The following is a 15868-nucleotide window of genomic DNA, read 5'->3' as shown; positions in this document are numbered from 1 at the left end:
GAACCGTCACATCTGTCCTGCTAAACCATAAAAATGTGAAAGAAAAGAAGTTCGAGAGTAAAATATTTCCCATAATGCATTGCACCTCTAAGGACACGGCTTAGGGAAGGTCTGATCTGGGATCAGTCCGCTGCGGTGAGGGAGCGATCCAGAGAGAGGTGATCTAGGATCATGAGAAGGGGCGGTTAACTTCCACGTTGTGCAAAAATGTTTATTAACATGATTGTGTGCGTAGTTGAACGGATACTCTTTAAAGCGTTGATAATGTAAGCTCTTTTACTAGTAAAGCTCTTGAGTCTGAAAATAAAGTAAACTGATCTGGAATAAGGCAGTTGGAAGTTATGGATCCAAACAGCTGATCTGAGATCAGGTAGCGGGGGAGGGAGGGATCCAGTGAGAGCTGGTCTGGGATCAGAAGGAGATGTTGAGGGTTGGGTTGGGTGGACACATTCAGCTGGTAAAAGTTTTCGTGCACTTTTCCCTGGGCGTAATATGGACAGCGCGCGCGGGGAGCGCTAATTAGCCGTCGAAAAATATTCGTAATGTTCGACTGAATACTGAAAACAACGAAACGTTCGCTAAATGCAAACTCATTTGTTTTGTGTTGATGTTTTCAGACTGTAGCCATGATGACTCGAAATTAGCTATCGGGCTACACTCCGAAATGGTCTCGGTTCTGCGTGTCAGTGCGAATCTCGATCCGGATTTCAGGATGAAACCGAAGTCTAATTGGTCCAGAATCGATTCGGATTAACGATGCTCTCCAGAAAGAAGAGTAAAAACGAAGCGTCCAAGCCAGCCGAAGTTCAGGGCAAATATGTGAAGAAAGAAACTTCCCCGCTTCTAAGAAGTGAGTTACTTTTTAGTCAATATGACTATCAAAACCTACAAAAAATAAATAACAAAAATAAAACAATCACCATTAAATAATATACATTTTTATATAATGTGGGTTTTTTTTCCGGCTCATTTTGAACTGGGAAACCTTTGAAAATGAAACCTTATTTTAAGTGTTTGTGTGTCATTGTAAATTATTTTTTAAGGCTTTCAATACAAGCTTTATGAGTTTATTGTTACATAAACAATTGGCTGACAATATGTACACTGTTACATACTATCAGCCTTATAGACATCTATTACAAACCTGTGAACACCATTTGTATTAATCAAAAGATATTGTGCCATCTGCTTATTAATATTATAATTTAAATGTTATTTTTACATAATAGTATGTGTCCATCTCTTAAAAATAACATACTTTTAATTTTAATATGAAGGTGCAGAAGTAGAACTTTTTTGTTGTAAAATTTTTTTTTTTTTTTTTTGGTAATTATTAAATTATGATTAAAAACTCCTGCATAACAGGGTTGGCACAGCTATAACAGAGTGGATAAAATATGTCAATGTGTTTATTATTCAAATATGTTTATTTGAATAATGTCTACTTTGTATTTTTCCACCTAGTTTTGGATAACATCATTTTATCACTATTATCTTTTAATGTTGCATAGTTCTTTAATTCAAATTCAAAGTATCAGGGAATAATTGGGTAAACAGTAACTCAAGGGACACACAAAAACTGTAAGTATTAAAATTCCAAATTATTCACAAATGTGTTTTGCATTATATTGTCATAAACTAGACAAGAATTATTTCGGTCTTATTTTTGTAAGAAAAAAAACATTTAAAGTTCTGCTCTGGGGAAATGGAAAAAATAATTGTTGTCCAGTAAATCAAAATTATATAATATGTTTTTTTAAAATTATCTCATTAGAAATATAAGTAGATGAACTTTAACATTATAAATGCCATAACTTGCATTGGGAGCTTAAAAGGCAAAGAAATCTGAAAATAATCAGTTTCAATGATCAGATTTTCCAATCGGCTGTAGTGTATCTATGCACATCTGGAGCATTTTATATTACTGTAGCACTTTTTGCATTTGCACATTTTGCAAATGGATATAAAATTGTATGATAAAATTAATCTTGAGCATTTTTTTACACATTAAATATTGTTGAGTATGTTTTGATCCGCTTAACCTAGGTTTTTCTTTTCTGCCTCTCATGGTTTGTTCTCAGATTTAATGCCCTCGTTTATCCGGCATCCAACATTTCTTCGGCGTGAGCCCCCGTTAGTGGAGCCGGTTCCGGCCGGGGTGTCTGGTGCAGGTCCGTATTCCTCTGGTTCTGTTGGGGACGTTAGCGGCCCTAAGAGTTTCCTGCGCAACGCACCTCCAAGGACCGCCCTCGAAATTTCCCGCAGGGAGAGTCATCGGCTGTCTGCCCCACCGCACCTTCATCGCGATTACTCCCCTTCCTCGCCATCCTACATCAGCGATGCTGGTTCGGTGACAGAGAATGGAGATGGCGGCCCTTATTACTACCCTCCAGAGCCGTACTACAATAACCAACCCAGACGAGCCCACAGACCAGACCACTTTAATGAGAGCTACAGGTACTATGAGCACAATGAACTCAACTACCCACGAAACCCAGGACAGCCCCAGACGCCCCAGCCACACAGTCGCCCACCCCCATGTGAGTAACATATCATCCTGTGCGCATTCACACTCACGTGCATTATAATAGACTCCTCATTAAATGACAAACATGACTGTCGCTCTTTACTATAAATACACTGCCGTAAACTTTCTATTTATGAGACCACATGCTGTTGACTATATGAGACTGTTCAGGCCCCTGTGTCTAAAAATCAGGGATTCCCACATTTTTTTTGTCAGCTGAACCTCTTGGACCAAATATTTACTTAAAGTACCCCCTGAGATTATTTTTAAAAATTCAACAACACATTTGCATGTTCATACATATGTGTATGTATGTATGCTAAGAATGTCAGAAGAAGAATGTCTGATGCACTTATCTCCTATTTCTGTAGTGTTTCTGTCTTGCTGATGATGACAGCTGTGCAGTAAAGTATTGGGCTGAATGAATAACAGTTATAAATTAATATTTTGTCTCTTATAATATGTGGATGGATTGTTGGTTTCTTCATTAGAATTAACTTGACATGATGTTCTCAGATTAAATAAATCATTTAGATTTATTTAATCTGAGTGGGCTCAATGTATTGGTACCTAAGCCAGACTTAAAAATGTATGAATTTCGTACATTCAAACCTTTTATGTTCAGCATAAGTGTTCAAATACTTTTTGGGGCCAGTGTATATTTATGGGCCTATGAGTGAGGGGAATCCCTAGTGCTATTGAGCAAGAGAAGAGATGTGAAGCTGTACACTGACTTCATCACACATTCCAAACCTCTCTCTCTCTCTCTCTCTCTCTCTCTCTCTCACACACACACACACACACACAATTCCCTCAAAAATGTATGCTCATGATTAGAGCTGGGTGATATAGCTAAAATTGTCTTGATATTATATATACACCTATCAGGCATAACGTTATGACCACTGACAGGTGAAGTGAATAACACTGATTATCTTCATTACGGCACCTGTTAGTTGGTGGGATATATTAGGCAGCAAGTGAACATTTTGTCCTCAAATTTGATGTGTTAGAAGCAGGAAAAATGGGCAAGTGTAAGGATTTGAGCGAGTGTGACAAGGGCCAAATTGTGATGGCTGGACGACTGGGTCAGAGCATCTCCAAAACTGCAGCTCTTGTGGGGTGTTCCTGGTCTGCAGTGGTCAGTATCTATCAAAAGTGGTCCACAGTGGTGAACCGGCGACAGGGTTCAAGGCTCATTGATGCACATGGGGAGCGAAGGCTGGCCCGTGTGTTCTGATCCAACAGATGAGCTACTGTAGCTGAAATTGCTCAAGAAGTTAATGCTGGTTCTGATAGAAAGGTGTCAGAATACACAGAGCATCACAGTTTGTTGCGTATGGGGCTGCATAGCCGCAGACCAGTCAGGGTGCCCATGCTGACCCCTGTCCACCACCGAAAGCGCCAACAGTGGGCACGTGAGCATCAGAACTGGACCACGGAGCAATGGAAGAAGGTGGCCTGGTCTGATAAATCACATTTTCATTTACATCACTTGGATGGCCGGGTGTGTGTGCATCACTTACTTGGGGAACACATGGCACCAGGATACACTATGGGAAGAAGGCAAGCCGGCGGAGGCAGTAGGCTTGTTCAACTTCATGCGGCACTGCAAAGATCGGCTTTTCTTAGACAAGTTCCTGTATTTAACCAGTCTTGATATTGAATATCTGATATCTGATATGAAAACATTAACAAAAATTAAGATTACGCTACCTAGTAAATATATATTCTTATTTCAATCGCATCCACTTCTTCGGCTACAATCAACACAAAAATCGTGTGGTCTGCCATGAATGACGTTGGTTCAGCACACTACGGAAAGCACAAAGTGTCCGACCTGACAGCCGTCTCTGTACTCCTCCCCCACCTGCAACCGGCAGATCTCAGCAGTCGGTGACAGGCTAGTGTAGTTCATCATGCTTTGGGCAGTGTTCTGCTGGGAAAGCTTGGGTCCTGCCATCCATGTGGATGTTACTTTGACACGTACCACCTACCTAAGCATTGTTGCAGACCATGTACACCCTTTCATGGAACCGGTATTCCCTGGTGACTGTGGCCTCTTTCAGCAGGATAATGTGCCCTGCCACAAAGCAAAAGTGGTTCAGGAATGGTTTGAGGAGCACAACAACAAGTTTGAGGTGTTGACTTGGCCTCCAAATTCCCCAGATCTCAATCCAGTTGAGCATCTGTGGGATGTGCTGAACAAACAAGTCCGATCCATGGAGGCCCCACCTCACAACTTACAGGACTAAAAGGATCTGCTGCTAACATCTTGGTGCCAGATACCACAGCAAACCTTCAGGGGTCTAGTGGAGTCCATGCCTCGACGGGCCAGGGCTGTTTTGGCAGCAAAAGGGGGACCAACACAATATTAGGAAGGTGGTCATAATGTTATGCCTGATCAGTGTATATTGTTTATTGATACACTATGGTGGAAAAGTTTGTGGTCAGTAAGATATATATATATATATATATATATATATATATTTATAACTACATATTTATAATATACTGTATATATATACACTGTGTTCCAAATTATTATGCAAGTGACATATCAGTAGGATTTCAGTACAATAAACATTCAGATTTTAGTTTTTCTAAGAAAGTGTTTGTTTGTTTATTTATCCATGTCTTTTTAGATAACTGGTATCAATCTCAGACAAAATAATTTGCCAGGTCTATGGAAACCCTACTTAGAGGTTGTTCCACATTATTTAGCAAGTCACAGTTCTCATGCAATATGGGGAGGAAGAAAGATCTTTCTGAAGATGAAAAGCATGAAATGGTTTCTGTCAAAAAAATTAATTGTATTAAAATTGTATTAAATATAATAAAAAAAGCCAGTGTTGAGCAGCAAACGGGTATTTGAAGCTGCTGGTGTCTCTGGAGTCTCAAGAAGCTCTCCATGCAGGCTGGCAGTTGTGCGTAAAGATGCATTTCAGCCACCGCTATCCAAAGCTCACAAAGAGAAACATTTACAGTGGCTTTAGAAATACATAAAGACTTATTTTTAAATAGTTTTATTCACTGATGAATGCCGTACTACAATGGATGGTCTAGATGGAGGGATTTCTGGATGGTTGGTGAGTGGCTACCGCGTTCCAACAAGACTGCAATGTCAGCAGGGAGCTGGCGGGTGATGATTTGGGCTGGAATATTGGGAAGTGAGATAGGAGGTCCCTTTAGGGTTTTTTGAGGGTGTCAAAATGACTTCATCAAGATATGTGGAGTTCATAACTGTCCATTTTCAGGTATGGTATAAAAAGGATAGTGCCTTCTGAAATACAATGCACTATGCACTATCCCATGCTGCAAAAAAACACCATAGCAATAAAACTGTTTGAAAATGTATTTCTGCACCCACTGTAAATGTTTCTCTTTGTGAGCTTTGGTTAGTGGTGGCTAAAATGCAATTTTACACATAACTGCCAGCCTGCATGGAGAGCTTCTTGAGACTCTAGAGACACCAGCAGCTTCAAATACCTGTTTTCTGCTCAACACTGGCTTTTTTATAGCTGCCCTTTTAATACAATTAACTTGTTTGACAGAAACTTTCCTTAATAAGACTTTATCTGACCGAGTTCTGCTGTGCTCTAAATCACTCACAAATCTTATGATAGTTCGATAATCTCCATTCAGTTTTCACACAATATTAGTTGTTTTCATGCCTTTTGCACAACATTGCATCATTTCATGCTTTTCATCTCCAGAAAGATCTTTCTTCCTACCCATATTGCATGAGAACTGTGACTCGCTTAATAATGTGGAACAACCTCTAAGTAGGGCTCCATTTACCTAAGTAGACCTGGCAAATTATTTTTTCTGAGATTGATACCAGTTATCTAAAAAGACATGGATAAATAAACAAACAAACACTTTCTTAGAAAAACTAAAATCTGAATGTTTATTGTACTGAAATCCTACTGATATGTCACTTGCATAATAATTTGGAACACAGTGTTTGTATATATAATATAATATAATATAATATAATATAATATGTGTGTATGTATGTAACAGAGCCCAGCTAGTAGTTGCTGTGCAAGTAAAACCTCACTCGAGATGCTCTAGCGACTGACGCCTTTAGAGGTTGCAGCCTTTAGCCTCCTTGTTAGAGCATCCGACTCCCACGCCGGAGACCCAGGTTCGAGGCCCTCTACCTGGATAGAGGGGTTACATATACATATACTGTATGTAACCTACATATAGGTTACATACTGTGTGTGTATATATATATATATATATATATATATATATATATAAAAATATTAGAGATGGGGTGATACTGATAGCCGATTATTCTGAATTATATCTGCCGATACCGATATTTTAATTTTCTTAAGGGAAAAAAAATCTCTCCTAACTAATGTCATAAACCAGTGGTTCTCAAAAATCACTTCCCCCTTTAAACCTTTAAAAAAATCTGGCACCCCGCCCCCAACCACTTAACTACCAAATAATTTCACTAAAAATTATAAAAATGGAAAGATTTTTTAAAAATTTAAAAATGTGCAATGAAAAACATCTGTCATAGTTTCACTTTGTAATGTCGCTGAATCATTGAAAAATATGGCAGAAAGAGAGAATAATAGATCAGAACATTAAAAAAGTAAATATTTCAGTGATGCTTTGGATGATCAGTGGCTGCACTGAGCCTCTTATGAGCTCAGTTTCTTGTACATCTTCTCGCCAGAACACGGCAGCAGAGCGGTACATTCACAATAGCGGCTTGAAGGCTTTTAGTGATTTTACTTCATTAAATTTGCATCGATTTTATATATTTATATATATATATATATATATATATATGAATGCCGTTGTTGTTGTTGTTGGGTTTTTTTCTGCTGATCTCCCACGCAAGCTGTTTTACTGACATCTTTCCAAGGTTGAAACATTGATTGAGCTGTACTGTAGTACTGTATCTGTAGTAAGTTACCTTTTTTTGTGCTATAACTTGTATGAAAGTGGAAGAAAAGACTCGCGCTCTACGCTGCTGCTTGAACTGAGGCTCTACAGCGATCTGTCACGTCACATTTAAGAGCATCAAAATGCCATTTATTATTTGAAATTCGTGATAAAACAGACAGAATTTGAAAGCTGAGTGAGACTTTGTTTCTTATCAGAAGTAACAAAGCACAAAGCTCTTTGTGATTATTGGATGGGAGGCATACTACAAATAATGTTTGATGTAGGGAAAAAGCCCAGACCTGGCAACCCTGGCTTGAACTATGGGTGATTCATAGGGTCAAATAGAGCCTGCTTTTATGTTGCTATTTTTATGTCGCTTTTAATGTATTATTGTCAATAGCATGCCCTAAATTCAACACGAGAAATTTCCTTCACACACAGTATGAGCTGTAGTCTGACACATTTATCCGCCCCCTTGTGATTGACAGGATATAATTGGCCCTGATCATCATCTGTTTTTAAACAATAGTGAAAATTATTGCTTTTATCAGCCGATACCGATTATTGGTCGATACATCAGTGCATTTCTAATATACAGTGCCCTCCACTAATATTGGCACCATTGGTAAATATGAGCAAAGGTAGCTGTGAAAATAAATCTGCATTATTTATCCTTTTGATCTTTCATTAAAAAAAATCACAAAATTCTAACCTTTCATTTAAGTAAAACAATTGAAAATGGGGGAAAAAGCTCATTATGAAATAAATGTTTTTCTCTAGTTCACGTTGGCCACAATTATTGGCACCCAATTATTGCTACGTCCTTTTCCCAAGATAACAACTCTGAGTCTTCTTCAATAATGCCTGATAAATTTGGAGAACACGTGACAAGAGATCACAGACAATTTCTCCATACAGAATCTCTCCAGGTCCTTCAGATTCCCAGCTCCATGTTGGTGCTTCTTCTCTTCAGTTCACTCCACTCATTTTCTTTCGGGTTCAGGTCAGGAGACAGGGATGGCCATGGCAGAAGCTTCATTTAGTGCTCAGTGACACATTTTTGTGTTGATTTTGATGTTTGTTTTGGATCATTGTCCTGATGGAAGATCCAACCACGGCCCATTATAGGATTTCTAGCAGAAGCAGTCAGGTTTTGATTTTTATCTGTTAGTATTTGATAGAATCCATGATACCATGTATCTGAACAAGATGTCCAGGACCTCCAGCAAAACAAATAGGCCCACAACATTAAAGATCCAGCAGTATATTTACCCGTGGGCATGGGGTACTTTTTATCCATGTGTGCACCAAACCCATCTGGTGGGTTTGCTGCCAAAAAGTTCTTTTTGTAGTTTCATCTGACCATAGAAGCCGGTCCCATTTGAAGTTCCAGTCGAGTCTGACAACTGAATATGCTGGAGATTGTTTTTGGATGAGCGAGGTGGATTTTTCTTGAAACCCTCCCAAACTTGCTTGTGGGGATGTAGGTGCTGTTTGGTAATTTGTTTTTAGGCTTTCTGACTCCAAGACTCAACTAATTTCTGCAATTCTCCAGCTGTGATCCTTGGAGAGTCTTTGTCCACTAAAACTCTCCTCCTTACTGTGCATTAGGACGATTTAAACACACGTCCTCTTCCAGGCAGATTTGTAACATCTTTAGTTGATTCGAACTTCTTAATTATTGCCCTGATGGTGGAAATGGGGATTTTCAATGCTTTAGCTATTTTCTTACAGTCACTTTCTATTTTGTGAAGCTCAACAATCTTTTGCTGCACATCAGAACTATATTCTTTGGTTTTTCTCTTTGTGAAGAATAATTAAGGGAATTTGGCCTTTGTGTTTACACATATTTGTACTACTGTGTAACAGGAAATCATGGCTGGACAATTTCATGCTCTTAGTCACCCTGGTGTGCTAAAAAATGTAAATATGAATGGGAATATACTTCAGAGATATTTTCTAGGGGTGCCAATAATTGTGACAAACATTTATTTCATAATGTGAGTTTTCCCCCCACTTTCAATTGTTTTACTTCGATGAAAGGTTAGAATTTTGTGAATTTTTTTTAATAAAAGATCAAAAAGGATAAACAATGCAGATTTATTTTCACAGCCGCCTTTGCTCATATTTACTAAGGGTGCCAATATTTGTGGAGGGCACTGTATATAATAAACAGCAATATTTACCTGAATATACTATTTACTAAAACAAATGCAAAAATGATGCAAACAAGTCCTTAGCATAGATTTATAGAAATGAATCTTACTTACCAACTCTTAACAGAATTTTGCTGCTGAAGTATAAACAAGAGATGAGATAAAGTTTACAATGTTGCTTTATATTGCCAGCAAATTTGTCACAAATATTTTGTCAATATTCAGTATTTTTGCCAGCCCTACTCAATACATTTTCTACACACACTTGTGCTCAGTACACACACAGTTTCTCGGCTGTCATCCTGGTGCAGTATTTCTCATTGAGTGTGAGACTGACAGAAATGTGGATTTTTCTTGGTTGCCCTTTTCTTCACCCTATGATGAGTGTGTGCGTGTGTGTTCCTTGTGCTGGACTTTTCGTAGTCTTCTGGGAGTTGTTGTTTTATATTTGACCCTGCAGCTGTGACTTGTTTTCTCCTCATCTTTCTTTCTGTCTCTTTAATTTCACTCCACCTCCTTTGTGTTCAAATTTAAAATAAATTTTAATACACATAGAAACACTGCATACAGATCTGTAATACTTCACCATGTATGTGTTTTTCTAGCAATTGGCCGTGTGCCAGCAAAGTCGGTGGGCAATCTGACGACGGTGAGTGGGGAGGAGGCAGCTCTTCCTCCTGGCTGGACTGTTGATTGGACGATTCGAGGCCGAAAGTATTACATCGATCACAACACAAACACAACTCATTGGAGCCACCCGCTGGAGAGGGAGGGGCTTCCACCGGGCTGGGAGAGGGTGGAGTCAGCTGAGTTTGGAGTGTATTATGTTGACCACATAAACAAACGTGCCCAATACAGACACCCCTGCGCACCCAGGTGAGTGTCGAGATGTTCCAGTACATTCTGAGACTGTTTGGTGCCATTTTGTATCCAAAATACACATGCGACCTCTGCTCTCACTCTATCTCAGCGTTCCACGTTATGACCAGCCCCCTCCTCCGCCAGTCACCTACCAGCCCCGCCCACCAGAACGCAACCAGCCTGTACTGGTGCCAGCAAACCCGTATCACACAGCCGAGATCCCAGACTGGCTGCAGGTGTATGCCAGAGCCCCACTAAAGTAAGTTTCACACAGACAGCCAAACCCTGAGGGGCAGCAATCTAACACCAAACAGAAAACTGTCACATACACTCCAATCTGCATCACAGATGGGCACATCAGTGTACAGCTTTGTTGATTTTAATGGGAGTGCTTTCATTTTGAAGCGTCATGCTTCTGTATGCGTCCAGTGTAGGCATGATGTAACTGTAGATTGTTTGCGGTTCCCGAGAAACATTGCAACCCTGTTCAGAACCATTGACACGCCCAGTTACGACACTCCCATAGACTTCCATTGGAATTGAAGAATGCAGAAGTTACGTGTGTCGTGGAGCGACCAATAGTACCAAACACTGAATAGTTCCAGCATTAAAGTGTTAGTTCACCCAAAAATGACAATTGTGTCATTAATTACTCACCCTCATGTCGTTCCACAGCTGTAAGACCTTTGTTCATCTTCGGAACACAAATTAAGATATTTTTGATCAAATCCGATGGCTCAGTGAGGCCTCCATTGCCAGCTAGATAAATAACACTTTCAATGCCCAGAAAGCTACTAAAGACATATTTAAAACAGTTGATGTGACTACAGTAGTTCAACCTAAATGTTATGAAGCGACGACAATACTTTTTGTGTGTCGAAGCTTCATGAACCAGTGTTTTGAAATCGCCCATCACTTGATATTGTTGAATAAAGTTGTTATTTTGTTTTTTTTTGGCGCACAAAAAGTATTCTCGTCGCTTCATAACATTAAGGTTGAACCACTGTAGTCACATGAACTGATTTAAATATGTTTTTAGTAGCTTTCTGGGCATCTGAAAGTGTTCATTATTTTGCTGGCAATGGAGGCCTCACTGAGCCATCGGATTTTATCAAAAATATCTTAATTTGTGTTCTGAAGATGAATGAAGGTCTTACGGTTGTGGAACAACATGAGGGTGTGTAATTAATGACAGAATTTTCATTTTGGGGTGAACTAACCCTTTAAAGCCCATTCATTTCAGTGTTTCTCAAGCACACTCGCTGTTATGTTGATGAAATTACTGCATGTTTTGAGATTTTAACGCATTAAGGCCAATTCACACCACACCGACAGATGGCAACAGTCACTTTGTCGGGTTTTGTCGGATAAACGGTCAACTTCACGTTGTTTCTCTTTAGTAGGATGAAAATAATCTGTTACATAATGCCATAGATCTAAATGTAAAGCTATGATCAACACTTTTCATGATTAGTTAACCTTGAGAGCTGTAAAAATGTACTAAAAGTTTTCGAGAGAGTAATACTTAGCTATTTCATATGCAAAAATGTCACAGTAGTGGGCTTTTACACTGAAGTCTCACAGCAGACACGCCCCTTAAAACAGCGTTCAAATCAGAGGGCTAAAATCAGGGTAGGAAAAAGACTTTTATATCTAAATTATTAATTTATGACAATTTTTTTATGTAAAAGGCATATTAACATTATAAGTGCCCCCCAGGAAACATTATAAAACAACAACGGAGTTCATGACCCCATTAAAGAGCTTCAGAGGCTGTAAACCTGGAGTCTGGTAAAGGCCAGTGTCATTAATCTTCAGTCATATTAGTGTGTTTGTGTTTGTCTCAGGTATGACCACATCCTGAAGTGGGAACTCTTCCAGTTAATGGATCTGGACACATATCAGGGGATGCTGAAGCTGCTCTTCATGAAGGAGCTGGAGTGCATCGTTAAATCCTATGAAGCATATCGACAAGCGCTGCTCACCGAACTTGACACACGTAAACAACGGCAGCAGTGGTATGCCCAACAGCCAGCCAAAAACTTCCCTCCGAACATGTGACTTGTATGAGACAAACCCAAACTCCAGCATTATCAGTGCCTTAGCTGCTGATGCAGACTCTCATGTACTCCCTCTAACAGCTCCAAATATAAATGCCCAAAGAGAGACACCACACAAAGCCTGTTGGGAACTTTACACTATTACTCCTATATAGATTATCAGCCATTATACGGCTGTGTGTGTTATGAGTCTGTGCTTTGGTTTTGACTGTGTGTAGTGAATGTGTTTGTGCATGTCAGGACTCGCTCCTTCTTTATGGCATTGTCTTTATGGACAATCATAACTATCAGTTATCAATGTTTTATGTTTTATGTTTTATCAGACTCCTGTTTGCAATGGTAGTTTTGCTTTTAGGACGAATCTCATAAAAAAAATGCATCCAGTTCACATTTTACCCCAAAATTTAAAAGAAAAAATGGAATTTATAGTTTGTAAAGAAAATGAAGCTTGTTTTTGGATTAATAACATCAGCATAAATGAAAGGTTTTACAATTTAAATTATAAACAATAAAAAAATCAGTTTTTTTGCATTACAGTAATGAAAGATCTTCATGGTGCTTCATTTTCTTTAAGTAAAATATATATTCTTCTTTCTTTGTGATTTTTGGGGTGAAATATTACTTGAACATTTCTGTGAGGTTCATCCTTTAAGATTTGGGTGGATTCCTTTTTTAAGGAATTTGCTTCTTATATTTAAACTTTCAGGCTGAATTGTCACTTTGGATGAAGTGATTGTGCCTGAGGCATTTGGGTTTTTTCAAGAGGTTATTTCCTGTATTTTTCAGTTATAATGATGTTTGTAAAAAATATTTTGAGTACCAACACTAAATAAACCAGGACCTTGTATTGTGCGTATGTGAGTGGATGTTCTGAAGTTTGTTTTCCCAATTCAGATTGGAAAAGTTCTTTTTCTCACCTCTTTTCAAAATTATTTTTTTTTACCATTGTCCATATTAATTTAGACTGAAGTAGAACAGAACACTTAATTTTCTCTTCTAATCTTTAAATATTAAAAATTTTAATTGAAAGCCCTTATACATCTATTGAGGACATATGGTTAAAGACAAAGCCACTTTCAAAATTCAACATTTTGGAAACAGCCGATATCCTTAGTAGCATCACAAAAGTATCACCTGAGGCCTCAATTCCATGGATTTCATCCTACATCAAAAGTGAGGAATAAATCGAGATTTATAAAGGTAAAAGCTGACGTGAAAATATTCTTATGCGTATTCCAACTGAAGAGCATGCGTACAAACCTATTGTGCTTATTACCAGTATTTAAAATAATCCAATGTTGTTTATTAAAATGTAAAGATAAGTGGAGAATCATGTCCAAATATGAGTTAATATATGTAAATGAGCAACATATTAACTGCTTAATGATAATTATGTCATTAAAATGTATTTATGTTCATGAATTCCTGGAATTCATAAAGTGCTGTACTTCTGATGAACCATAAAGGGATATTTGTGGGTGTTCTGCAGATGGAGTTGATCCGCTTACATTTAAGATGAACTGCAGTTTATAAAAAGGGATGCATTTAGGATCATTTTGTGCGTATGGATGATTTATAAATCTAAATTTTGGAAACTACTGTACGTTCATTCTGCACACATCTTTATACAACCTGAATTCCAGAAATGTTGGGACATTTTTTAAATTTAAATAAAATGAAAACTAAAATAATTTCAAATCACATGAGCCAATATTTTATTCACAAAAGAACATAGATAACATAACAAATGTTTAAACTGAGAAATTTTACAATTTTATGCACAAAATGAGCTCATTTCAAATTTGATGCCTGCTACAGGTCTCAAAATAGTTGGGACGGGGGGATTGTTTACCATGGTGTAGCATCTCCTCTTCTTTTCAAAACAGTTTGAAGACGTCCGGGCATCGAGGTTATGAGTTTCTGGCGTTTTGGTGTTGAAATTTGTTCCCATTCTTGCCTGATATAGGTTTCCAGCTGCTGAAGAGTTTATGGTCGTCTTTGATGTATTTTTCTCTATAGGTGAAAGATCTGGACTGCAGGCAGGCCAATTCAGCACCCGGACTCTTCTACGACGAAGCCATGCTGTTGTAATAGCTGCAGTATATGGTTTTGCATTGTCCTGTTGAAATACACAAGGCCTTCCCTGAAATAATCATCTGGAGGGCAGCATATGTTGCTCTAAACCCTTTATATACCTTTCAGCATTCATAGTGCCTTCCAAAACATGCAAGCTGCCCATACCGTATGCACTTGTGCACCCCCATACCATCAGAGATGCTGGCTTTTGAACTGAACGCTGATAACACACTGGAAGGTCTCCCTCCTCTTTAGCCCGGAGGACACGGCGTCCGTGATTTCCAACAAGGATGTCAAATTTGGACTCCATAGAACACTTTTCCACTTTGAAACAGTCCATTTTAAATGAGCCTTGGCCCACAGGACACGACGGCGCTTCTGGACCATGTTCACATATGGCTTCCTTTTTGCATGATAGAGCTTTAGTTGGCATCTGCAGATGGCACGGCGGATTGTGTTTACCGACAGTGGTTTCTGGAAGTATTCCTGGGGCCATTTAGTAATGTCATTGACACAATCATGTCAATGAGTGATGCAGTGTCATCTGAGGGCCTGGGCATCCAATAAAGGTCTTCGGCCTTGTCCCTTACACACAGAGATTTCTCCAGTTTCTCTGAATCTTTTGATGATGTTATGCACTGTAGATGATGAGATTTGCAAATCCTTCGCAATTTGACGTTGAGGGAACATTGTTTTTAAAGTATTCCACAATCTTTTTACGCACTCTTTCACAGCTCTGCCCATCTTTAATTCTGAGAAACTCTGCCTCTCTAAGACATCCCTTTTATAGCTAATCATGTTACAGACCTGATATCAATTAATTATTTGCTAGATGTTCTCCCAGCTGAATCTTTTCAAATGTTCTTGCTTTTTCAGCCATTTGTTGCCCCTGTGCCAACTTTTTTGAGACCTGTAGCAGGCGTCAAATTTGAAATAAGCTTATTTAGTGGATATAAATGAAGTGTAAAATTTTTCAGTTTAAACATTTGTTATGTTATCTATGTTCTCTTGTGAATAAAATATTGGCTCATGTGATTTGAAATTCTTTTAGTTTTCATTTTATTCAAATTTAAAAAACGTCCCAACATTTCCGGAATTCGGGTTGTAAATGAAGTCATTAATGAGCATTAGCTGAACACATTTTGTCCTAATATGAGCTAATGAAATGTCTTTTCCCATTCAAGAAGGCTTTTCATGCCTTTGAAAATGGTTGAGATTTCCCCAAATATGACAGAATGGAAGGCTAGATCATGTTATTTGGCCCATAGTAAAGA

At 38.5% G+C, this 15868-nt stretch overlaps 1 protein-coding gene across 1 annotated transcript; it reads left to right on the top strand.

The window, feature by feature from the left end:
- The first annotated feature begins 414 nt into the window (after window positions 1-414).
- Window positions 415-13370, top strand: sav1 (salvador family WW domain containing protein 1). The gene is made up of 5 exons (XM_051917288.1): window positions 415-850; window positions 2082-2540; window positions 10203-10473; window positions 10568-10717; window positions 12306-13370. Exons 1-5 carry the CDS (start codon window positions 757-759, stop codon window positions 12517-12519), a joined length of 1188 nt encoding a protein of 395 aa, XP_051773248.1. The 5' UTR covers window positions 415-756; the 3' UTR covers window positions 12520-13370.
- Window positions 13371-15868: the final 2498 nt, after the last annotated feature.

The sequence above is a fragment of the Ctenopharyngodon idella genome, chromosome 13, assembly GCF_019924925.1.
Source record: "Ctenopharyngodon idella isolate HZGC_01 chromosome 13, HZGC01, whole genome shotgun sequence".
Lineage (NCBI taxonomy): Eukaryota > Metazoa > Chordata > Actinopteri > Cypriniformes > Xenocyprididae > Ctenopharyngodon > Ctenopharyngodon idella.
This window is presented reverse-complemented; position numbering and strand designations above follow the sequence as displayed.